General features: G+C 40.1%; 1 protein-coding gene across 5 annotated transcripts in view; it reads right to left on the reverse strand.

Annotated features, from left to right (window-relative positions):
- The window catches only part of ZCCHC2 (zinc finger CCHC-type containing 2), a 61,426-nt gene that overhangs the window by 24,610 nt on the left and 9,425 nt on the right, over positions 1–27,391 (reverse strand). For 4 of the 5 annotated variants that reach the window (XR_002125638.1, XR_002125637.1, XM_019657710.1 and 1 more), the window contains exons 2-5: positions 18,579–18,690; positions 16,365–16,441; positions 13,970–14,041; positions 9,307–9,419 (exon numbers count right to left, since the gene is read on the reverse strand). Coding sequence is in view for 3 of the 5 variants with exons in the window: in XM_019657710.1 (XP_019513255.1) it covers positions 9,307–9,419; positions 13,970–14,041; positions 16,365–16,441; positions 18,579–18,690 (374 nt within the window). In the remaining 2 variants the exon portion in view is untranslated. The remainder of the gene's footprint in view (positions 1–9,306; positions 9,420–13,969; positions 14,042–16,364; positions 16,442–18,578; positions 18,691–27,391) is intronic. The other variant, XM_019657712.1, reaches the window with a different exon arrangement.

Here is a 27,391-nt window from a genome sequence, read left to right on the forward strand (position 1 = left end):
GAGAAAAGAGATTTGTTAATTTCATGTAATATAAATCCACAAGAGTCTCAGTTGAGACTGTAAAGCAAACTTAAGTGGCAGTTTAATTCAGGTATAAAAATAAATTGTTTTCCTAAGGAAAAGAATATTATTTTCTAATGTATTTTCCACTGGAGGAACTGAATAAAAGTTAATAAAACTTATTTGCAAGAATCTAATAAATAGGCTTATTTTTAATTTTATATAATCTAGTAGTAAGGTTTCCATTATGGCAGAAAAATGTATTATTTCAGGCTTTTGGCCCAAGTGGTCCCATAGCTGCCTTTCTGCTCAGAAACAGAACTGTAACTTCTTTACTCTTCCTTCATAGGTGTTATTTTTCATCACTTGGCTGTACCATGAAAGAAATCTTCCTACACTCTGAACACAGGAGGCTGGGAAGTTTGGGATGCTAAGGGTCCTGGAAACTATGGAACGCAGAGGTCAGGGAAGTTTACATCCTAAGGCATGACTGATGATCTACTTCAAAGTGTGTCATCCCATGATCCTAAGCTGTCATCTTTGAAAATCAGCTCTCTTCCTATTTTATTAATACAATCAAAAGAGTCCAACTAGAGTTCTTCCCTACAAAAGGGGCCATAGTTACAGCACAGTCTAATGGAAAGTTTACTCATGGATCTGAACAGCAGCTCAATCATTTAAAAGCTCAACTACCCTACACAAGAAGTCTAGTCTTTCAGCTTCAATTTCCTCATGGGGACCACTACCAGTTCTTCCAGGTTATGACACTCAAACAGGATAGGTAAGTTAAAACTGCCACCTGCTGCTCAATATACAAATCCCCTTCCATTATTTTTGAACACTTTAAATGCTCATTTAAAATTTTAATTCTTAATTTGTCCCCAAGGTTTTTGACCTATCATTCAGATTAATTATAAAATCATTAAATACCATACCAAGAGATGGCTCTTACGGGCCAAAGTTGCCTTGACTGTAAGACAAAATTGCTTCTTGGTGCTCACATGCAGAGGTAAATATTCAATAGGAAGACAAAGGGGGAAAATGACGAGATGAAAGAAAAATTGAGATACGAAGTAAGGAGCTAATCTAAATTTCCAGGTCTGAGCACATTACCTAAAACTGGGCATTAAAATCCAAAGGCAGTGGTGGAGCTTATTAGCCAGTTACATTTACAAATCAGTTGGTCAAAAGTAAAGGCAGGTACACCTTCAATTCAAGGCCTGAGTCCCAAGAGATGGCTCAACACCCACCCACAACTCCACACCATCAAATGCAAACTCACTATGGGAACCACAGTGAGACAGGCACAGACTTGAAATCAGCATACAGAGAGAAGTCAGGGCTCATTAACGTATAACCACAACATGGTAATTACACTGATATTAAAAAGTCAAAGTGGCCATAAACTACTTGATAAGTTAAATAAGAAAACCAGGATTACATTTTGACATGACAAATCATCCAAGCCCAAACGTACATTTTAGTGCCATATTCTCATTGTCCTAATTTGCAGTGCATCTGGAACTCAGTGCAGCGTGTCCTGTGTCAGCCCATCTCTACTTCACTTATGAACTCATTTCCTATTTCTCGCTTGCATTTCCCACACCCCCCGCTTTATTTAATTTTTGTACAGTTCTGTAATACATCATCTATATATCACATCGTGTGTTCACCACCCAGAGTCAGTTCTCCTCTCCCACTTTATAATTGCTACATTTTTCAAGCGACAAATGATTATGATACTAATCTAAAATTCACAAACTGAGAATGAAGTTCCTAACGTCCTATTGTGTTGAGACCATAGGCTAGCCATACAAATGAATCAAAGACTTTTTTAAAAGGGAAGTATTAGAAAAAAATTTTTTAAGTATAATTTTTGAGGAAAAAAAGCCTTTCCAAAGGCTTTCCAAAGTTTCAAAACCCTGAAACTGTATGAGAAAAGACTGATAAATCCAATTGCATTTCGTACATAAAATTTTAAACTATCTGCATGGTGAAGAAATGACAAACAGGACTCCTTTCTTTAAAATAACACATGACTCTTATAAATCATTAACACTAATAAAAAATTGGAGAGGACTGAAAAAGCCATTCACAGGAAAGTGCAAATGGCCAAACAGATTAATATGAGAGTCTTCCTTTTTCAGACTGAGAAACAGAGTATTTTATGCCTGCTGAAGCATGAACATACAAACACAAGGGTTTCTGGGGTAAACAGTATTGCTACCCCCTCAGAAGTAATTTGGAAATATTGCATGTTGAAAACTGCATAACTTTTTGACCAAACAATTACAATTCTAGAAATTTCTCTTACACATGTTTCCAAATGTGTTATGAAACATATACAAAGATTCACTGTACTATTGTTTGTAGTTTTAAAATATTTAGGAACAACTAAAATAACCGTAAAATCTACTAATTATGGAACTAAAAATGGAAATATGTAGCAAATAAAAACTGAGGTGGCAATCTTTTTATATGTACTAACATGTTACCATGTCCAATATATTTAACGAAAAGAATAAGTGGCAGAAAAGTGTATAGGATAGTTCAATTTGCACAAAGGAAATACATATACAAATACAGAAATTCAAGGGTGTATAAATGCACAGAAAACTTATGAAAAAGTTACATGAGATTTTTAATGACGGTTACTTCTAGTGAGTCGATTTGGAGAAGAGGAAATTAAAAACTTGTCACATTACACCTCCCTTTGCATTCTTCACCAACAGCTTTAATAACACCTTTGTGGTAAAAAGTTAACACACACACACTCTGACCATCACTGAGGAGACCCCTAAAAGCTAAAACAAAGAGCCAGACACATACCTCTTATTTGTGGTCTTGGCCATGAGCCAATTTTCTAAAAGTGGCCCCTTGTGGAAATATTTTCTCCGGAAAACCTCAAACTTACAGAAAAGTTGCATATACAGTAACAAAGATTTTCTTTTCTGAATCATAAATAGCTTATCTCTGATGCCCCAACACATGGAAAGACATTCTCCTGTAAACATCAGGACATTAATATTGATCAATCACGGCCTCCTAATCCTCCTTTGCCAATTGACCGGAAAGTGTCCTTTTTCCCACAAGCACCCAGTCCAGATCCTGTACGGCCTCCAGCTGCCAGGTCAGCTCCTCGCCCCTCCCTGACTCCCAGGGCTTGAAGAGGACGAATGGTCACAATAGGGTCTGCTTGACGTTTCTTCATGATTAGAGTTCATAGCAAGCACATCACAGGACTGGGGCTGTATTCTTTTACTGCAGCCTACTGTGTGGTGGACTGTTCTGACTGACTCCTCACTCCTCGAGTTCCCTTTCCTGGATTAAAGTGGCATCTATCAGGCCTCTCCACTTTAAAGTTACTCTTCCTCTCTTTATAAATAAAAGCATCGTTTTGTGAGAAAGGACTTTGATACTGTAAATATCCTATTCCTCAAATTTTCAATCTATTCACTTATGATTTATTTGAACATGGGACTCATGGTTTCCTATCTTATTCAATGTTACTATTATTTATTTAATTTGATGCTCGATTTGCCCCAGATTTGACCACTAGATGCCCCTTCGAGCTGGCTTCCGTGCCCTCTGAAGAAGCTACATCATTCTTGGAGCACTTCCTTGCTTTCTGGTACAGCAGGCTCATCTTATACTTTTCCCGCTCAAGCTCCACAATCAACTTTTCCTCCAGGGAGCCCTAGTTCCATTTAGTGGGGAATGAATGGTGTTGCAAGTCAAGCTCTGGACCCGCTGCTGCTGGGATGTGGCTGCTTCTGGACCCTTTCAATGAGCTGAGGCAGCAGATGTGTGTACACACATAACCATATTTATTTCTGTATCTACCACCATATACCAAAAATCATGAGTTTGCACCAATATCTTCAATTTCAATCAGACACTCCAGGGTTCATTCTGGTTTTTTCTTTATTCATACGTAACTCCTTTCTTCAACAGAGAAAACTCTGGTTTCTCACTATTCCTAATATATTTACTAATTAGGCCAACTGCCCTGTAGTAATCTATTTCCCACTGTCACTGCTGTTCCTTTTCACCCTGTGCAGATGCCTTCCCAACCCCACCAGGGCTCCAATGTCCTGCTGGGCCACCCTTCATGAGTATGTGCCCTGAAACACTGTGCCAAGTCTCCCACCACCATCACCCATGAGTGAATGACTTCCTCACCCGCTTAGGGTTCCTTTCTCTAGTCCTTTAGGGCATATCCTGCAAACCTGACGCTGCTATCTACCATGCTCTGTCCTACTGAATGGCTTGGGGACTTACCTGATCAGGAGGGACAGAGGAAAAGAGGACAGGAGTTGGCCATGACTCTTGAAAAATGAGTCATACCAAGAACCGAGGCACTTTATTTCTGAGACTTGAAACATAGTTCCGTGTATCTCCTAGAACACACATGCAGCAAGTTTTCAAATAACTGTCTAAGCCAGCGGTTCTCAACTTGAGGGTCGCGACCCCTTTGGGGGTCGAACGACCCTTTCACAGGGGTCGCCTAAGACCATCGGAAAACAAAAAGATATTTACATTACGATTCATAACAGTAGCAACATTACAGTTATAGAGTAGCACCGAAAATAATTTTATGGTTGGGGGTCACCACAACATGAGGAACTGTATTAAGGGGTCACGGAACTGTACTAAGGGATCGCAGCATTAGGAAGGTTGAGAACCGCTGGTAAGCTAAAGAATAAAATCTGAGACTATTGTAAAGTATTTTAGAAAGAGTATCAGGAGTCAGAAAACGCAGAAATACCAGCATATTAATAAACTATAAAGCTCTAATTAAAAAGTGATCCTGGAAAAAGAATGACAGGCTGATGGAATGAGAAACCCAGAAACATGTTCTATACCTAAGAATGCAGGATAAAAAAAAATCATGTAGGAAATCAGTAATTTAGGAAAGAAATCAATTCACTGTAATAAAAACAATAACGAATCTCTCTTCCTCTCTCTCTCTCTCTGTTATAAAGTGACCAGTCTCACTCCTGCTCCCCAGGCCCCTTCCTTTCCTCCCTAGAGACAACCCTCTTTGCTATTTTATTGTGCATTTTTTCAGAGATATTCTGTGCACAAAAACACGTCCGTGTCCTTTCTTTAAAATGATGACATTTTATTAACTGTCCCGGCCTTTGTCTCCCCCAGTACCTTTGTTCTGTGTTTCTTTTCTGGTAAGGCCACAGAGTATTCCAGTGAATGAATGTACCACGAGTTAACCAGGTCCCCATCAACATCTAGCTGTTTCTAGTCTTTTCTAGTAAAAAATATGACATCCTTGAACATACAATTTTTTCATATGTAAGTGAAAACACACCTGGATATATAAATCTAGGATAAATCACTAGAAGTGAAAAGGTTATCTGCACTTAAGTTTTGATATCACCAAATAGCTATCGGAAGAAATAGTAATAATACCAATTTAGGTATCTCACCAACAAGAGTGCCTGCCAAACTTGTTTGATCTTTGCATATTCAACAAGTTAAATAAAAACTCCAGGCTGCAGTTTATATTTCTGAACGGGAGCATCATTTCATATGTTAAAACGACACTTAAAATTCCCGTTTCTCCATGCTATTTGTTCATACCTGCTCCCATTTTCCCCTCAGCTTTGGACTACTGGTTTTTATTACCTTATTAATTTTTAGCAGTATTTTTTAATAATAAATTATTACAAGTATTTTTTTTCTGAACTTGAGAATTCTCTTCACTTTGTTTATAGTATATTTTATTACATCTCTTAGAAATTTGATTTTTGAGTATTCAAATTTGTTTTTAATGGTTTCTAGGTAATATTACATGATGCTTAGAAAAATTTCTCATACACAGATTATAAATTTTGTATTGTATTCCTTGCATTTAAATCTTTGAGCTATCTAGAGCTAATTTTGATGTCAGGAATGACAGAGTTCCAGCCTAATTTTTTTTCTACATGGCTACCAAGATGTACCTAATATTTAATGAACAATCTAGGAATGCCTTCCTAATCGTGAAGAGATATACAGGAACACAGAATCAAAGACCAACAGACCTAACCTAGTATTTTAAATTTTCTTAAAGAAACTCATAGCTCACAGAAACATACTATATACTAAAGACAAGTTAATATTAATACAGATTTCATTTAAAAATGTAAAAAAAACCCACTAAGCTCCACAAAGATAAATTGGTAAAGAACCAATGATCTTAAAAAATACACGGCTGAACTTACAGAAAGGTACCGAATTTCATTAATAAAGGAAATGAAAATTAAGCCAATGAAATAATCATTCACCTATCAAATTAGCAAACATTTTAAAATGATATTCAAAGCCAGCCACAAATGATACTCAAAACTTGCCTGTGGTAGGCAGGTAAGTTCAAACACTGGGAGTGTGTGCTGCTACTTACCTAACTTCATAAGAAAAATTGTAACATACATATTAGGGATTGTTAGAGAGGATCAATCTCTTGGAATCAGTAAATCAATTTCAAAGAGTCTCTCCTCAGTAATTACTCATAAATCTGGGAAATATTTTAGGCATAAAAATGGTCAAAGCTTTATTTTTAGGGGAAAAAATAGAGAAACAGTCAAAGGAGTAGACAGCCAGATGGGATATATTCTGCAGCCATTCATTCACACTACTTCTGAAGAATTAAATATAAAATGCTTATAATTTGAGGGTAAAAATAGGATATAAAACTGCGTATCTAGTATTACAGGCAAACAAAAATAGCTAAAAATAAAAATAAAAAATGTCACTAATTGCTATAAGGGTAACTGCCATCTTTTATTATTTTTCTGTCCAGATGGTCTATCTTGAGTATTGATTAGCCTTATCATGAAAACCCCAAACTACCTAAGTAAATGAAGTGATTCTGTATCAAGTACTTTGCATGAAAACATACTGAAGGTGGCTTTGTTATATTTTATTACTCTATTTTGGAGCAGTATAGAGGTGGAACTTTGAGTCTACTACTGGTCAGTCATGTGCTCTCAGGCAAGGTAAGGACTGGTTAGAATCTGAGGCCAAGTAGGAAGCATCGCCTGGCTGGGGACAAGGCACACACTGAAGCCAGCAAGGACAGGTAATAATACACACCGACTTGCTCCTAAAGCCACTCATTCTGTTGCTCAGCATACACTAGAGCAGTGGTTCTCAACCTTCCTAATGCTGCGACCCCTTAATACAGTTCCTCATGTTGTGGTGACCCCCAACCATAAAATTATTTTCATTGCTACTCTATAACTGTAATTTTGCTACTGTTATGAATCGTAATGTAAATATCTTTTTGTTTTCCGATGGTCTTAGGCAACCCCTGTGAAAGGGTCGTTCGACTCCCAAAGGGATTGCGACCCACAGGTTGAGAACCACTGCACTAGACGCTGCCATCTGGCATCCTTACCATCTCCTCCAGTGCAGACCACCCGGCTCACACTGCCAGACCCCTTCCCAATACCATAGCTGCAGAAGCCCCTCCTGAGCCCCCTCCAGATGCAGCTGTCTGAGTGCTCACCACCCTCTAAAGAACTGCTGCTCACTGTGTGCTCTGTGGGTCCCAGCATCTCCTGCAGCCAACTAGAACCCCAGAATTACAGAGTAAGCGCATGCACTTCAGTCAGATCCCCAGGGATGCATATGCCCACCAAAGTCTGAGTAGCATGGGGGACCTGAGATCACAACCAGGTCTTCCTCCCCATCACCACCCAACCTCCCACCTGGTCTCATCCCTGGACCACTGGACCACTCTCTGTGACCACACCACACACCCGGCCCCTGCCTGTGCCCCTCCTCTTTCTCGGAACCCGTCCACTGTGCCCTCTGAGGCACCCTAAACCTTCAGGCTTTCCAATGAACAGAGCCTGTACCTCCTTATTCTGACTAAAATCTTGCCAGCTGCTGGGGCCCTGCCTTCCCCGCAGCCCGTTCCGGTGGAAGGTACTTGTTACCCATCCTATCACATGCAGGCTGCGTGGGGGGAGGCTCACTGCAAGCTGGTCTAGGCACGCATCAACCTTCACGTCACTCGCCCACCTTCACAGTCAGTTTTGGCCCCTGCCTCACTGCCTTTTCCACTCCAGGTCTTCCATCGTGCTGGGGGGCTTCAAAGGCCACACGGGACCACCGAACACTGCTGGCGCTTCGCATGGCTGCCTTTTCCCCAGTGACTCCCTCCATCTCCCTCTATCTTATTTCAGTCATTTACTTCCACAGTCACAACCTGGATCTTGGCATACAATGAAAATGCTCCCTCCCGGATTTCTGATTCTCTCCCTCGAGAGCCAAACATTCATGGCTTCTTCCCAGCCCCTCCTTATCCTGAGTGTACGCACCAGGCCCCTCACTACAATAAACGATACACATCTCTGCTCTCCCTCTCCTCCCCCTTCCCAGTCTGCTTCCCAAATTGGGCCACTTTATGTACAGAGGGCAGATAAGAAGAAGCCTCACTTAGCCTTAACTCTAAGCCATATATGCTCCAACGCGGCTTTTAGTTATCTGACTTATTAGTAACTTCAAGTTTCCAGTAAAACAGTTCTTGTTTCCTCAGCCACTGTTACTTAAGCAAATCTCTTACGTTAGAAAAAAAATCCCTCAACTTCCCATATGAAACAGGTGCATTTACCTACAGTCACACCCACACCTGTGCGGGTACCTTAGCCCACCCATGATCCCCTGCCTCTATCTTCACCTCTTCCTCTCTCTGGGGGCACAGGGGATGTTCTGGGACCGGACACAAGGCAGGGCGTGTGCCCCTCTGGCAGCATATATAACACTCACCTCCCCTACAACCATCTTTTCCAATAACCCATCAGCCTCACAAGGGCAAAGATCTGACCTTAACCTTCAGTGAACAACTGCCACTGCTGTGTCTCCACCACGGCGGTGCCTGGGCCATGGCTATGCCTGAACCACCGCTGCACCGAGAGCAGGCGTTCACGAAGTGGCTCCTTTCGCTTTCCCACCCACTGCCTAACCTTCTTACCTGACAACTTACAAAACAAAATCTCCCAAGTTGTGCTCTTGTACAAGGGTCTCTTTCAATAAATATTTAATGGAGAAAAATAAGGTTTCACCGATTATTTGCATATTTTGGAAACAATCCCTTTTGATTTCACAGAGGTGAAGAGTACAATGATAGAAGAAATTAGCCTGGTGTCTTAGGGTGAGCCGAGACCTAAAACAACGTAAGGTTATAAAGGTCCCCAGAAAAAAGAATCTCTGCGATGTCCCCGAAAGCCCCACTCGAAGTCCTCCCGCCAGCCCTGATCCGGTCTGTGTGTGGCACTGCTGAGGAGTCGGGTGGACTGTTACCTTAGGACGGGCTCTAGGTCATGATGTCGCCGTTCCTCCCTTTTCAGCGAGCCCTGATTCAGGGCTCTTAGGATGGTCTTGTCAAAAGTCTCTAAAGACAATTCCTTTGGAAGCTAGAAAAGAAAAACAGCATGGCCAGTGTTAAGTTTCTCCCTTACGGGTAGTAAATATGTTATAAACCAGAGGCATAAAAGGAAGCTAAATGCCTCCTGTTCAGTAACCATCTCAAAGCAGCTCCTTTTCTAAATCTTCACAGCCCAGGCCCTATGGGAGCAGCAGACACCTCCACTAGGACAGCGTCGTCGGCCTCCTGGGCACCCCTCAGGGCTCCGCAGAGGTGCAGGGGGGCCCAGCCGCGTTCAGTGTGCTTCTGGGACACGCGGGCACTTAGCTCACGCTCTAAGTGCCACACGCCACACTACACTGACACCCATACCAAGGTTCTTTAGTTAAAGGGAACGTTTTACATAGCACGGCCACTATTATTTTTATCCTCAAATAGTAATCTGAAAGGGGTTATCTCTGCCTGTATAGTTATTGCTTATGCGCTCCTCAGGCAATGTCAGGTTCCAGTGCTACACACCAAATAAAGAACTGGGTGTGAAAGATGCGGTGAAAACTCTCAATCTGACTTATATATTACACACACACACACTAATTGAAAGTTTAGTAGTAACCTTTTCTTTGATGTGATGGAGGTACCTTCAGAACAAAAAAAACTATCACTTGGCCAAGAAAATTTTAAAATTAAAAACAAAATTTTAAGTCATTTTATTAACCAGTTTACTTTTGAAAACTTCTAATAAATTGATTCTCTATAAAACTAACTTTCCAAGTCTTTCAAGAATTCAAAGTTTTAAATTTGACTTTTGTTTCTTGTGTTCTTTAGATTCCACATATAAGTGAGATCATATGGCATTTGTCTTTCTCTGTCTGACTTATTTCACTTAGCATAATATTCTCTAGGTCCATCCATGTTGTCGCAAATGGTAAGATTTCATTTCTCTACAGCTCAGTAATATTCCATTGTATAAATGTACCACATCTTCTTTACCCATTCATCCACTGATGGGCATTTAGGTTGCTTCCATACCTTGCCTATTGTAATAGTGCTGTAGTGACATAGGGGTGTATATATCTTTTCCAATTAGCGTTTTGGATTTCTTCAGATAAACACCCAGAAGTGAAATTGCTGGGTCATAAAGTAGATCTATTTTTAATTTTTTGAGGAATCTCCAAACTGTTTTCTATAGCAGCTGCACCAACTTACATTCCCACCAACAGTGCCCGAAGTTTCCCTTTATTCCACATCTTGGCCAACACTTGTTTTTTTTATTTAAATTTGACTTTTTATAACTAGTCTTTGCAATTAACTCCTGAATTATTAAATTAAGAGAAACATTAACACAGTATCTAAGGAGCCCCAGGGACATAACAATTTTCACAAACTGTCTGTTTACATATTTATCTTTAATTGGAGAACCCAAAGTAAATATTCTTTCGACAAATAGAGACCTTGAGTGAATAATTCAGAAATGGAAAATGTAACGAAAGTAGCAAAAGTCTTACTAATTTTAGGCACAGTGACACTATGGAATCAAGATGTTATGTGAGAATGAAACTCTTCCTGGTTCTTTTATTAACCTGATGTGGTGGAAGGCTCTGCTGGCATTCCACACACCCACCGTGGAAATCAGGCGCTCTGCCTACTCACAGGAAGAAACGAGTTCTGGATCTACACATTTTCCAAACAAAGAAATGACTATTCATGTCAATATTTACATTTTGATATTATCATTTTAATATAGATTTAGGACACTCGCATGTATCACCCCCATATTTTAAACACAATTTCTCCTGAATACCTGTACCCAGCCAGGATAACCAGCTTCGTGAAGAAGTCTGTTTTCACTACCGAGTGGCTGGTGGCGGGAGTACCAACTCCTTACCCAAGCCTGCCTGCCCACATGACTGGGCAGAGTGCAGATGTGCAGGCAGCAGTATCTGCAAACTGTTTACTTGCAAGTGGTTTTTATCTTTCATCTCCAGAGACTATTTTCCAGTCTTAGAGGAAGGCATAGTTGCTAAAAATACAGCTCTAAATCATGTCTCTTCTATTTTAGTCCCTCTTGGATTTTGTCACCTCTCGGTCTTCGTTCCAGCACATGCAGCTTCCCACCTCCGGAGCCCTGGCACAGCCTCGGAACAAGCTCGGAGTGCGGGAAGGTATTTGCATCTTGCGATTGCAAGCTTCCCTTTAAAAACACTGAGGCCTAATGGATAACCATCTACAAGACCTCACCACAGTTTAGTTTCTGTAACTCCTCGTTCTTTCATTCAGTGAACAAATATTGAAACTCCACTTCTGTCCTAGGTACTGTGTCAGGCCCTGTGCATACAGCCTTGAAAGAAGAAACAAAACCCTGCCTCCATGGGGCTTCCATTCTGGTCACGAGGAACAGCAGGCGGCATCAGATGCAGCTAAGAAGTAGCAGGCGAAGGGAGCCAGGAGGATGTGGAGAAGAGGCTGCCATTTATGTGGGGAAAAGGACCTGAAAGCACCGACCTCAAACTCACTCTCACAGTACAGCAACCTAAGAGTGCAGCTAGGCAGCATCCACAAAACTCAGAATGCACAGGCTATCAAAAGAACAGTTTTTGCTCTTAACTTTTATAGATGATTTTAAAAGGAAGGTAAAGAAAAAATCTATATGGTCAACCTGAAAGTGTGTTTTATAACAGGCAATTAGTCTCCAAAAGTGTACAATGATGTCGATTATTTCATATAACTCGATAAGGCATTTGTCCTATTTGAGAAAAATACTATCTTCAAATGCTAACTAAGCAGGGGGAGATCATGAATTACCATGACTCTCAAGAGTGAATTATTTATTTGGGGCTGTAATCTTGTAAAGCACTTCAACTTTTAGAAAAATTATGTGACTAACATGAAATCTGTCAAGACAACTGAAGCTCAGGGAAAGCCAGTGGGATAAGCTCTGCCCAGACGCCAGGCCCATGTGTGTGTGTGTGTGTGTGGGGGGGGGTCGGTCATGTGCTTTCATTTAACTCTCTCGGGGAGGGGGCGGGAACATGACGACAGGTAGGGAGCACCCCCATCCAAACTCGTTAAGTAATCGGCCTTGACTGGTGGCAGTGCTGGATGCCACCACGTCCGACTCCACAGCGCAGGGTATTTCAGCCTGAGCTCTCTGCCCGCTGCAACCCACCGCCGGCATCAGACTAGACTCTGTCATGGAAAGGGCCACAGAAGAAAGGGAGATGGCGCGCTGCTCTCACCCAGATGCAGCCTGTTCATGGCTACCTGCCCTTAAACTTTGATAGATTTATTTTATCAAGAGAGAAAAGTTACAAATACGTAGAAGAGGGTTTAAAAGCGCATGTGTAGGCATGAGCGGGGCAGCCCTTCTTTATTCCTCAAGAGGCACGTGAGCCGGAGCCACTGTGTCGTGTCCTCCGGGTGCTCACATACCAGCCCCTCCCACCGCTCTCTCCTCACTCTCCACGCTGCCTGCAGCCAACATGTCACATGCATACACCCATCTTTACATGCGGTTAGGTCACTAGTTTAAGTGGGTGAGGGAGTTGGTTTACAATAAGCCACAGGAAAACGGAAATGTTCAAGTCATCCCTGGGTGTCAGCACATCGAAGTGTGTCCCACCCAGCGGAACTAACACTATCAGCACACTGCACTGTGGGCTCCTCAGAGCCAGCACCGCCGTACTACACAAAGCTCCGCAAGCTGGTGACAAAAAGCCTCTTAGCTCTAAGAATGAAGAGAGACCCACGCGCTCTGAGAGAATATATTTCTGCTGACAAGCAGACAACCCCAGTACTGTCCTGAAAATTTCGGATTTTACTGGTTCAATAACTATGTCACACCTTCACCTAAAAGTTAGTAATTGAGTTGGCAATATTTCCTGTTTCTGGGCTTTCTATTTTATCTTCCTATAAACAATAAATTTTAAATTATCTACTTACTGAAAAACAGTATTTATTGGTTAACCATTTAAACCTATTCCCTTCTTTAAACATTTATTTCTACCCACACACTTTTCAATAAAATAAAACTGGTATAAAAGCAACAGACAAGAGTTTGAACAAAATGAGCTGATGCTCTTCACCTCTGCCAAGTCCATAAGATGTTTCCATTAACCCTTATTCTCAATACTCTGGAGATTCTATCATTGTGAGGAGTAGAGGGGGACCTGGAACTCAAAGAAGGAACAAATGGAAATATATTTAAGGAAGTCCACCAAGGAAGCCCAATAGCTGTTAGGTCTGAGTGCCACTAGCAAATGCAAACAAGCCTCATCTCATTCTGCAGACGCCTCTTTCACAGGAAGTACTCTTATAAGCAGCCACCAACGATACACATCTGGGCAAGGAAGTAGGAGCAAGGTTCCATTTCTTTAAAGTGGGGAAAACCCTTCGTTATTTGCTTATATTGGTAACGTAAAGTAAAAAAAATAAACTTACGTTTAGAATAACATGATATTTTCTACAGCTAATATTCAGGGAGACTTCTCCAAAACCTTTACATACGTGTTTTAACTTTCCTGGTGTTTGTTTTGATATTAAGGTTTTCGGATTTTGTATGTTATGTAACAATCATTTTAACAATAAAATCTATACTTTTACCTTCAGTAGAAATTCCTGTAGTTCTTGGTGGGTTTTTGTTACTGTAGTGACTGAAAGATCAGACCAATTTACCTGATTTAAAAAAAACACACATATGGTTATGTCTTAGGTGGGAAACGGCTGGGAAAAAGCCATGTGTAAAACAAAGGGCCTTACTTAAATTTTATTAACAATTAGAAATATAAAGTTAATCTGGCGCTGCCATAATTTCTTCAAAATTGTTAAAATTAACTGCACAATGACATAAGCTATTCAAAAAAATTTTAATAACTCCTTTCAAATCGCATGGTTTTTGTTTGTTTTTTAAAGCTGTCTTTATAAATACGTGACTATTTTAGTACTTTTTCAGAAAGGGAAATGTCTTATATTCCTTTTTATGAAGTTATAGGACTCTAAAAGGATGCTTTGACAGTATAGATCTATGCCCTAAGAAAAGATAAAAATTCTATCTCCTGGAACTTATGAAATACACATTCTTAAGAGAAATAACTAGGGCTAACTGCCCTTCTTTGGTAATGCCATACTGTATTTTTACGGGGATTTATGGTTTATGAAGAGATATCATCTTTATCTCAATTCTGTAAAATCCTATTAAGGTTGACGGGGCAGGTATGACCATCTCCATTTTCAGAGAAACTGAAGAAACTAAAACTCAAGAAGGTTAACTTACTAAGATTTGACCCTAAGTAAACGAAAGAGCCAGAACTGAAATCTATTATGCTGCTTTACCTCTTGGATACTTTTAATTCAGTGGACCTGGTGGATGGTGGCCCAATAATAATTTCTACTTTACAATTATTTGAGCTAAGTAAATACTTGAACTATGCTAATATTTAAGCCTTACCAACTGATCGTATCATATTAATCAGATACTTTAAGCAAAATGACGTATAATGAAACCAGTTTTACCATAGGCTAACTGATATAACAAGTGTTAGGTTCCTAGGGCATTTCATTAACGTTAAAACGAAAAACATTACATGAAATGATGTTATTCGAGGACCTGCTGTACATGCAAAATGTTATCTAGCAACCCTCAAAGCAAATATCCTCATTAACTGGCACATCTTTTAAATGATTTTTCACTATTCAAATGTTCGTTCAGCAGCTACTTGTGTTGGACACTGTTCTCAGTAAAAAGGATACAGAAGCGGACAAGCCGAAGCCTTTGCTGGCTGAGGTCAGAGTCTGGTGCAAGAAGCACAACATACGGGAGCCAAGAAAGCCCTCAGAGAAGGGAGTGTTGGCACCTGTCTATGCGTTGAAGGGACATCAGCGTGTCATGGCCCAGAGCAAAGGGACAAAAACCTTAAGGAAGGAACAAGCCAAGCGCTCCAGCAACAGAAGGAGAGCTGGTGAAACTGAACCAAGAGAGCAAGGAGTGGTTTGTGCCAAATGTTACAACACTCTCAAGTGAAACATGGAGGCAAGAACTTAAAATGTGCAAATTGAGGCTATTTCTCCCACCCAGCAGAAGCCAGAGTTCTGAAATTCATTCAACAAATGCACTAAGTGAGTCAGATATAGTGGGATGACAGAGGATGAAGATTCCTGCTCTCCATGACATCATAACCTACTGGAAAGAAAAACCGTGTAACCCAAATGTTAGAATCTGTGCAAGTTATGATGGCAGTATACCTTAGATGAATAAAAAAACAATTCTGTTGGAGGATCAGAAGTGACGTCATGAGAAAGGTACAGCTCAAGTTTGGCAAGCAACACCTTAGGAGAGGAATTGAGGGGAAGAAGCATGGAAATGTGGCATTATTCCATTTGGCTTCAAGGCATGTACAGTCCCACCTTAGAAGAAAGGCTGACAGGGAAGCCCAAGCTGGGAGGAATAAGAAAGATGGGGACAAGGAGTCCACATTACAGCAAACAGGCAAAAAGAAGCCATGGGAGTACCAGAGCTGGGCTGCACGGTTCATGAGAGCTGTTTGAAGGACAGGATGACCAGAGAGCAATTAGAGATAAGAAGACAAGGCAACAAAGGCCAAGTAATAAAACTATCACAGACAAAGGAAAAGAGAAGAATACCAGGGAAAACAATGCCAGAAAGGACAAGGCCCGTGATCCTGATTGAGAAACTACTGGTGAAAATGCTTCCTTTTACTTTTTAAAGATGTATCTTACACCTTAAATCTAAGAATCTTTTTTTTCTTTTTAATAAAATTATCAGAGTAATTTTAATGTAGTACACTTTTAAAAACTTGGCAAACCATGCAGTTACACACTGACAGCAGCATTCCCTTAATTAAGACAAACACATACATAGGTATACCTTTTCTAAATTAGCAAACCTGCCACAAGTTTTCCCAAAGATACATTTTCATTCTTTCCAAAAGATCATTTAACATAGTACATGAGATATCTTTTGTGGGTGAGAGCAGCTTACTTTGAAGGTGTACTCCCAATATTTGTCAGCCCTTTTTCTCTGGACTCCTGTCAACATTATCTTCTCAATGTGTACAGCTGAAAGAAAGAAAACATGCTGACTTGTTCTACAGAGACTAGATATACATTTCAGTTACCCAAAGTGACAAATGCTACAAGATTAAGCTATTTATCTTCATCTTTACTACTACCCTTAAATCATGAAATAAAGCAAAAAACCCCAGAAGCAAAGCAATATGCCATCCATCCCCGAAGTAATTTTTTTCTATGTCCATTCAGAGTGCTGAGTGCCTAAATTGTTTCAAGCATTCTACTAAGCACCAAAGATAAAAAAGATAAATAATGAAAGGCGCCTAGAGTGAAGACTATTTTTTTCTAGATGCTAATCTTCAAAGCAGTTATCAGATTACTATAAATACAGCACTTTAGATTCATCCACAAGAAACAGTACTTAACAATAATGAGGCTGGTAGTAATGACGATGATAAAGGTCAGAGGGAAGAAGGTAGGAAAGTGACTCAACAGACTGGGGTCACGGTTGGATTCGGGCAACAGGAGATGGAGAAAAGGAGGGAAGGATTCACTTTGCCGTAGAGGAAGAAGTTAAAATAGATGAAGTAGAATACACAAAGTAACAGAAGTATACAGGAAGAATTAAGATTGTTATAGATCACGGAAGGTGGGTCATCAGAAAGCAGGAAACATAAGATGCAGAAATTTGCTGGTAAACAGACCTTCATAATAAACTAAGGAGATACCATTACCAGGATTTTGTGCCAACTTTCCAAATATATAGTGTGTGATGGCCTGCTTCTGAGTCAATTTCCTCTTAGTGGGGAAGGAACAGAGGACAGAGACAAAAGGAAGTCTCAAAAGCAAGGTGAGAAGCCTGTATGTAACTCCTCAGAACTGCCGCAGTACCATAAACACCAAAGTGGGGAAGGGAGAGTGATGCTTTCAAAAGCTTTTCTATTAAATTATGTAAAGGACGGTGCTATTAAATAAAAGCCATCTGAACTAATCTATGTTCAGAAATATAAAGCGGCTCTACATCTGCAAATCAGGGGCTACAGGCAGGGGACAACTTGGGCAGTGAGGGGTACGGGAGCACGGCTACGTCTTCAGCCTTGATTTCAAGTTATACCTGCCGTGATCTATCAGAGCCAAGATGAGTAAGACCAGAGTATGTGGTGAGGAATGGCTGACAAGGGGAGATCACCCTCCAACCCTCGTAAATTAAAACTGAAAAGCACAAATTACATACATTTTTTAAACATTAAGAAAATAAGAAAAATCTTCTACAGTACCACCACAATTGTTAGCATTTTGATGTAGTCTTTATGTTAAAAAAAAAAATTTTTTTTAAAGGACCTTCTTTGTAAAACCAAATGGCTGTAGTTACTTGCATGTTTAGTGAGCTTAAGTGAAGCAGTCTATGAGGCAAGTAGTTTGATAGTCTTGAATAGAAATGGTAATTATGCAAACTTTTTAAAACATTAAACATTCTCATAGCTATTTTTCCTCTGTGAGGAAAAATGTATTACACAAAAGGGATTATTACTGGGACTTAAAACAGACAAAATGTTGTAAATTCAAAGCTGTTATCACTGGTGTGCCGCTTCTTGTCTCTCCTCCACCCCTCAAGGATGCCCAGGTGGCCGTCTGCACTTTCCAATTGAACGTTCCCCTCAACACAGGGAATGGGCTGCCCAGTGCTGAGAAGACAATATCTGAAGTCATTCATTTGCCCATGGCAATGTCTTTGCATTCCCCCATCCCAGCCCTCTTGAAAACTGCGTTATTGCAGGAAGCATGGACTTGCAAGAAATGTCTTCACTCTCTTGCAGTGCGCTTCTGTAAAATTCACCTTGTCGGTGGATGCTGAGCACATTCTACAGATTAAGCCCTATACTAAATACTTTGGGAATACGTTTAGGTCTAGGTCTCTGCCCTCCAGAGATATGCAACCAGATTTAAGACAAATGACTACAAGGGAGAGTCAAGTAAGTTCGCACCAGGACCGGCCAGCTGCTGGGGAGCAGGAGCCAGACTCAGGCTCAAAGAAGCGGGAGGGCTGGCACTTGAGCTAAACCTCAGGCTGGTGGGATTTCTGTACTCCAAAAAGGGGAGAGAAGAGTAGAGTTAACCAATGCAACTAGCACTTTGCAACCTTCCCATGTATAGGTGCTTTAAGTTCACAAAGAGTACAGCATACCTTCTCGCTGGGTTCTATGAGGTGCCACAGTAAGTCCGTCATGAGGTATTGGGGCGTGTTCTATTAAACTGGCCTCAGTGCTTTGCATGTAATCACCATGAGCAGAGTCACTCTGGATGAGAAAGAGGGGTACACGTTAATCTACACCAGACTAAGAACAGTAAATTCCATAAAAATAATCCAGATTGAAGTTTTACCCTTTTTTTCAATTACAGTTGACATTCAATATCATTTTATATTAACTTCAGGTGGTTACGCCTTTACATAATTTACGAAATGATCCCCCAATAAGTCTAGTACCCACCTGACACCAAACATAGTTATTACACTATTACTGACTATATTCCCTCTGCTGTACTTTATATCCTGTGACGATTTTGTAACTACCAATTTGTACTTCTTAATCCTTTCACCTTTTTCATAGAGCCCCCAACCCTCCTCCGATCTGGCAACCATTAGTTGTTCTCTGTATCTATGAGTCTCTTTCTGGTTTATTTGTTCAGTTATTTTGTTCTTTACATTCCACATATAAGTGAGATTATATGGTATTTGTCTTTCTCTGACTTATTTCACTTAGCATAATCTCTAGGTTCTTATACTTTTAACAGCAACGATTTTAATAGCAATGTTTAGAGATCAAATAGGTGATTACACAGTAAAGGCAGAAAGGCATACAGTGTCAGAGCAGTAAGGAAAAGAAGAAATATCAATATTTATCTTCATTTAACAGTAATATTCTATCAATTATTCACTGTCCCAGTTTTCTTGGGACATACTACATATTACTATTCAGAATTGCCAATGTCAATTCTATACCAAAGTGAACCAAAACTGAAGGGACACATATAAAAGACCATAGGTACCCTTTATGCTAATCCCCCATATGTAAGGGTACATGTATTTTTTACTTTAATTACTATGCAATTTTTAATCATTACTTGGTTTTAGTGACAGTCTAATAAGATGCTTTGTTAGGAAAAGTTCTACAAAAGGTATCATGAATACACGCTGAATCCTTTTAAACAAGAATGTGTATGGCCAATGAGCCTACTACTGTTAAACCATCTAAATAGCAACTGGGTGCTCTTATCTAATTGAGTTTGCTCAGCCAGTCATTAGTGAACTGGGGTAAGTTTGACTTGTAGAACTGCTACTTCAAGTATTGGGTCGTGGGGAAAGTCATGACACATTTTTGCATCGAAAAACATAGAAAAATACATCATGACTTTCCCGACGACAATAATAAAGAGCATGTTAATCTTACACACAGCTCTCCAGAACTCAAGCACTGTCATGTGGATACTGCTACTAGAACACAATGGTTTAACCAAAAAATAAAACAGCCTTAATAACAGTTTTTTTCTCAAAACTCATGTTCAGCTTCTTGTACCCCTTGTACCCCTTCATGTTCAGCATCTTAAACAGCATCTTAAACACTACTCATGTACCCCTTCATGTTCAGCATCTTAAACACTACTCAGACCAAAATCGCCTCAGCTTCAACTGTCAATTACAATTTTATACATCTGCAACAAATATCATTCATTCTTAAAATTGTGTAAAATTGTGTAAAGGAACAAAGCAAACAGAAGAGCTGAGACTTCCCAAGAATCCTAATTTAAAATATTTTGTTCTGCTATGAGATCATGCATCCTGGGCCTGACAATAAGTCTGCGTTGCCAGCTGACAGCTCTATTTCTGGGAATAAAACATCATATTGGATACTTTCAGCAGCTAAGCTTCAGCCTTACACAATAGTTTGTCTTCCTCTAGAAACCCAAGGAAATAAAGATTGTCTACCAGAACTACTTAATGAGGAGGGCACAGACCTCTTAAGTCAACATCTAACTTTTGAAACATTTAGCATGATGGCATTCACCAATTTTCAATGTTACTGATTTTAAAAAGGAAGACAGGAATTCTTCTAACAATAACAAAATCATGTATATCCTAATCCAGACCATGTAATTATTTAATACAAAGTAGTAAAACCACATTGGTCTGTTAACAGTGCTGTATGTACTTTAAAAATCAATAAAGCACTGTAATCCTCTGAAACACTTGTGTTAATTGGAAGTTTAGTTGAATAGGTTAACCATTTTCCTACCTTGCTTATGTGTGGTTCATAAACTAAAAATCACACCATCAAATATAAACAAATGCAAAATATGCAAAACACAAGTTTTCATTGGGGAAATAAAAAAAAATCAAAACCACAATGAGATACTACTTCACATTCACTAGGATGGCTATAAAAACAGAAAAGTATTGGCAAGGATGTGGAAAATTGGAAGAACCCTTGTGCGTTGCTGGTGGGAATGTCAAGTACTGAGGCTGCTGGGGAAGACAGTACAGCAGTTCTTCAACAAATTAAACACAGAACTGCCATGTGATCCAGCAATTCCACTTCTAGGTATACACCCCAAAGAAATGAGACTCGAACAGATAACCTGTACTCCAATGTTTATATCAGCGTTATTCGCAATAGCGAAAAGGTAGAAACAACTCAAATGTCCATTGATGGATGAACCGATAAACAAAATGTGGTAGATACACACAACTGAATATTAGCCTTAAAAAGGAACAAAATTCTGACACATGCTACAACGTGGGTGAACCGCGGACATTAAGGTAAGTGAAATAAGCTAGGCACAAAAGGACATATATGGTACGATTCCACTTACATGAGGTACCTAGAACAGTCCATTTCATAGAGAAAGGAGAATGGCGGTTACCAGGGCCTAGAGAGAGACAGGAATGGGGGGTATTTGCTTAATGGATACAGAGGTTCAGTTTGGGAAAAGTTCTGGAAATGGATGGTGGTGATGGCTGCACAATGTGAATGAACTTGATGCCACTGAAGTGTACAATCAAAAGGGGTTAAAATGGAAAATTTTGCTATATATATTTTACCACAATAAAAATTTAAAACAATTTTATCATGCCACCTCCACATGTTATATTGAAGCAACCATAAGAAAGTAGTTCGCTTCATAATCAAAATAATATTTTTCAAGTCTGAAGTTACTTTAAGAACACAATGTAACCACCAAGAAAAAGCCCCCAGTTTAATAACCTAGGGAGAAAAATGGAGTTTGAGTTTCTATTCAAGAAACTAAGTTCAGAGGGCCGGCTGAGTGGCTCAGTTGGTTAAGAGCTCGCTCAAGAGTTTGAGCTCTGAGCAACAGCGGTTCTAGTCCAGCCCGAGCTGAGCAGCCACTGAGCTGCCAACAGGTAGCAGGATGGCTCAGCTTAAAAAAAAAAAAAAAAAAAAAAAAAAAAGAAACTAAGTTCATCAAGCCATGAAATATCTACTAATTAAGTTTTCTGTTCCAGACCCAAGTCTCAACATGTACCATTTAGACTAAGTTTAGAAATTATTTATAAAATTTTAAATTTCATTAATTTAATAAAAATTTAATATGAGCCCTCATGAGCAACAGAGATTAGAATCATGGAGTTTACTAGTAACCACAGTGAATGGCTGGTCAGCCCTGCCGTCTCCTCTTTCCACATGTGACATATGCCTTCCTTTCCTATGAGTAGGGGAAGGGTGCCATAAAATCTGAGAATTACTGGTTTAATGTAATCTTAGAAACGAATTCTATCTGTTTTCTCTATTAAGTTCAGAATCCCATGAAAACGCAATACAGATGACATGCCAGAATTGGTATTTTACAAAAACCAGTTATACGAAAGTATCTGGACCAAATGAAAAGTGGAGAACTTTTCTCTGCTTAGATTATCAGGATGATGAAGTTTAAAAATTCTAAGTCTGCAAAAATATGCATAAGAACACAAGGAGCAGTAGTGTGTGCTATTCTCCTTTCTGTAACTCATATGAGTAAAGAAACTCATTTCTGTCCATGACAAGCCACCAGAAGAAGCTCCTCGTTAGCTCAACTCCACTGGTCATGTAACGCAGGCGAGCCGGATATCTCACCCATTCCATATTACTGATTTAGCTTTTACAGATGTAGAGCCATCACAATTACATACTTGAGATTTCTTAAATGTGGGGAAGTTTGTGAAACAGTCAAGCAGCTGGACAGTCCTAAAAAGACTCTTCACTGAAAACATACCATGAGAACAAAGGTCGCACTGGCCTCAGACTTTCACAAAGGCCTATCGACTGAGTTTATTTTAGCTCATCTAACAATGTTCTACATATTCCCTCTAGTCCTTTGCTGTAGACTGTAAATTTTAAAATATCTAGACATTCTCTATTAAAAAAAAAAAGCAGAAATTAAGTTTCTCAGCCTTTTATTTTTTTTAATAACTTTACTAACTACTTCACAAGTTTTTATATTCATCAAAAGAGACCTAGACTATTAATATTAGTACATAACAACAACATCCTATTAAGTTTTGTGGTAGATTAACAATAACCAAAAATACTTTGATACTCCTCCCACTGAAAGCTGGGTCTAATTCTCCAACCAGCAGGCCTGGGCTGGCTTTAGAGGGTTGCCTGACCAATAGAAAGTGACGGAAGGCATGTTCCGAGATTGCTGAGGGCAGGTTTGAAGAAGCCTTGCTTGCTGTCTGGGCCTCTGGGAACACTTGCTCTTGGAGTCCTGAGCCATGCGCTAGAGACTACACAGTGAGAGGCAAGGGGGAGACTTTCAGCCCCCAGCTGCGTCTCCAGACATCCTGGAGCAGAGATGCATCACCACTGTCAGCTAGTTACCTGTCTAAATTCCTGGTCCACAGAGCTGTGAGAAACAATAATAAAATGGTTGTTGGTTTACACCACGAAATTTTGGGGTAATCTATTACACAGTTAAAGACTTTAAATTATCTTCTTTAAATAACCAGGGTTGCAACTATTATTTAAGCAAGATTCATAAAAAGTCTTACGTTGAATTTTAGAAAATGATCCGGTATTAGAAACATTACTGGGATGTCAAATTTTATCCATTTGGTGGAAGACAGTAATCAAAAATTACTGTCTGTCTCTTAAATTCAGAGGATGTAGTAGAAAAGCCAGACGTTATCTCAATTTCCCTCAATGAAATAGCATAGCCCAACCCAAAGTAATGCCTCAGTTACCCTACAGCACCTACAGCAAACTCTGGTATGAGAAGAAACATGGCTGGTAAATGTATTAGAGTTGTGCAGCAAACAAGCAAACTGACCCAACAGTTCAGAGAGAAGGGGGTCCAATGAATCAGCAGCTCAGACACAGCGTGGTGTGGATTTCTGCTATGATCGTGGACACTGCCCATGTAACTTATTGTTTAGTTTAACTATTAATAGAAATGTGGGGATAAGGTGATTCACGAAGACCAGTGTGGCAGAACTCTCTTAGAAGCATGGCTACATAAATGCCTCTAGCTATTGAAAGTGAGGGAAAGGGCCACCGATTTACGGGTCTGCGTATACCCTACCCCATGACAGCCCACTGACCAGGCCGGACCACTGTAATAGCAGCTATACATACGGGTTGTTCTTAACATGACACTAGTGAGCAGTAGTTATCTGTGCAGAGTGGGAGTGGGCTGGAACTGGGTGGGCAGAATAAGATGGGGGAAGGAAACTCATCACCCTAGGTATTTTGGGGAACTCTAAGAATTTATTACAAATAAAAATATTAAAATTGTTGATGTCGTTGCCTTCCCTAGAGGACTAAACTTGTAGGACACACAATTAGGGAAGACCTGGCAAAGAATGCTGATACACTACGGAAGTCTATGGGAGACGAGGCAGGTACAGAGTGAAAAAGAAGTGAGGGCAGCAGTTTTTACCCAGGGACTGGCCTTGATAGCTTCCTTGTAAAACTCCCTTCATGTTTCTATTTCAACTTCAATAAGCACCATCTGTAGTTGGACTAATATAAACTATTGGACTACAAAACTACAAGGGTCTAGAATGCACAGGGGGAGTGGTCATAGCTCCCCAGCCGAGACCAAAGCTAGGGGGCCCCTCTTTAGCACCAGCATCTGTGTTCCCTTTACCAATCTTCTGGTTTCCCACCACAGAAAGGAAAAGATCTCCTTTTTTATGCTAAAAGTAGGAGGCTGACCCAAGAATTGCTACATCCTTGGGATAGCAGCCCCCAAATCTTTAAATCCCCACTTCCAGGATGGTTTTAGGCGAGGTGAAAAGAACACACCCACGAACAAGGGTACCAGAGTGTCAAGAGAGGGTGAGCCCCTCCTCCCTAGCCCCATATATGGCCTAGCTGCCTGCAAGTCACAGCTTCACCCCACAGGAGATGACAGCAAGGGGACAAAAAGGGGTCTGTGGGAGGAGGTGAGAGCTGGGCTCAGACGCTTGACAGCCAACAGCAGCTGGGACTTCAAGCTGCTAAAGCCGAGCCACAGCCTTCACCCCCAAAGGAGAACTGTTCCTTGCCACGTAGAAACTGAAGCTTACAGGGTTTGAGAAGTAAGGGTCCTTGGCAGAAGCTGACTTACAGGTTGATGGCTATCACAGTGTTGAGAAACACTGCATTAGGACCTGTGCTCAATACCACCCGTTAGAACAGGCACCTTCCCCAAACTAACAAAACCACCTGGCACCACCTTCTCACGGGCAGCCTCTTTATTAGTGCGATGACCTCTTCTCCAGGAAGTGCTCTCCAAATGTCACAGCATTTTGATTCACATGTGACCATGTTGTCTCTTCTAAGACCACTAGTGAATTTCAACCACTTGATACCCAAAGCAAAAATCAGTTATACTGCAGGAAGGTTATGTTTCTTTACTATCCCAATTTAGACAGTCCTAACAAGAAACATAAAAATTCCACAACTCTTAGATTATAGGTTGCTCACTCAGTGACCACAGTTAAGTTTTTAACTTTCTGATCCGTAAGCAAGGTACTATCTCAATACCACATCTGACTCCCACCGACCACCCCCAAGCAAATCATAAATTGAAGATCAACACTAGACAACTACAGAGGCTACCCAAACAATAAGGAAACAGTTTACAATTTATGACCTTTCCCCTCCTATCAAAACATCACCCATAGGTTTGCACCAATGTATGTTCCTCCCACGCACACAAGCTTGGTTAACTTAGGGAAGACACATGGTCTGATTTTGAAAGGGTAATCAATAAGCACAAATATTCAACATTCACCCAGTGAAAATTCAGTTCAAATCTATGCTGTTCCATAATTTTTATCTAAAGGAACAATTCCTTTTTGTATTTTCAAAACATTTGTGCCTATACTATATAGCTGCAAATATTTTTATAAAATAGCTGATAAATATAATTCAAGATCCCCCAAAATCACTCCCAATGCACTTTGTCTTAAGGCAATTTATCATATTGGTATTTTTCAGAGCTATATGTGAAAAGCATAAGCATAGGAAACTCTGACTGAGCACTTACGATATATGCAACACTGACAAAAAATGAGATGTAAAGTCTGAGCCTTTGGGAAAGTTAAAATCCAGGATGAAAGGTCAATTGTATACATTAAAAATAATTCAAAGAATCATAGAGTACTAAAACTATAACACAGAATACATGTGCTACTGGAATTCAGAGATGGCAAAGAAATCTTGTAAGGAGATTACCATAGGGACAATTCCAAGAACGTCATGCAAGAGATGATGGCATGAGCCAGACTTGAATGAAAGGCAGGATAGGATGTATGAGAGAAAGGGATTTTGAGTCTAAAGAGTTATCAGTGGCCAGGCTCCATGTCACTGCAAGGAAACATGACATGATTAAATATTGCTTTAGAAAGATGTATCTGGCCGCAGTATCCAACAGATAAGAGGTGGGAAGGCTGAAAGCAGGAGAATCAGTTAGGAGATGACTATATTAAGTCCCTAGACCCAAAAGTGAATGGTGTCAGCCAAGATGAGGATAGGGTGGATTCAGGGTATGAGGGGAGGATAGAATTAAGGTTATCAAGCAAACCAGAGAGCATGACTAGAAGTATAATAGTACCATTGAGAGAACTGGATGTGTCTGGAAGCCTTTCTAAAAAATCAATGATGCACTTTTTTCATACATATTAAGTTTAAAGTGACAGTGGCCATTTCAGGCAGACATACCAAAGGTGCACACACACACAAATTTGTGCTGGCTCCCACTGCAAACTGTTGGCAACTTACTCCTTTTACCTGACCTTCAAGGCCCTCTGTAACCCAACCCCTAGTATCTCTTCAAGTTTCTCTACTTCTGTTCATCTACTGCAACCAAATAGTGCTAGTCACTCTTTAAACAATGGATATACGTATATTGTTTACCAAGTGTTTTCATACACATTAACCTGTTCATCTTCACAGCAGTTATATGGTATATGCAATAAATAATGATGATATCCCTGTTTTTTATACTGAGCAGTCTGAAAACTGGAAAGACTAAATAACTTGCCAAAGTGCCCTTTTCAAAAACTTAAATCTGACCTCAAATGAATTATTTCTTAATAAACATAAAACACTTCTAGTAAGCTAAGCCGTTTAGAGGAGAATTAAAGGCCCGATGTTCCCTGCAGCACAGGCAGAACAGAAGGAAATGGACTGCTGAGTGCCCAGTGGCTCTGCCACCTGTAACATCTACACCCAATTAGGCGCTTCCTTCTAGAGTGACTGTTTACATAGACTGGATGAAAGAGGCTTTTGTGACAAAGCATTCTCTGAGTTAAAGGAGTGCTGTTACAAGCAGTCCTCCATAATGAAAAAGGGTGCCTGTAAAAGTGAGGCTCATCTGCTCTGAGGGGAGGGCAGCCCTTTTTGCTTCTCTTAAAAACATTTTTTTGGCTTAGTATTTCTCTAAGAACAAAAACATTAAATAAGCTTAAAAATTAACACTGATCCACACTCTCAATTTAATAGCATGTATAAAAAA

The sequence above is a fragment of the Hipposideros armiger genome, unplaced genomic scaffold, assembly GCF_001890085.2.
Source record: "Hipposideros armiger isolate ML-2016 unplaced genomic scaffold, ASM189008v1 scaffold_278, whole genome shotgun sequence".
Lineage (NCBI taxonomy): Eukaryota > Metazoa > Chordata > Mammalia > Chiroptera > Hipposideridae > Hipposideros > Hipposideros armiger.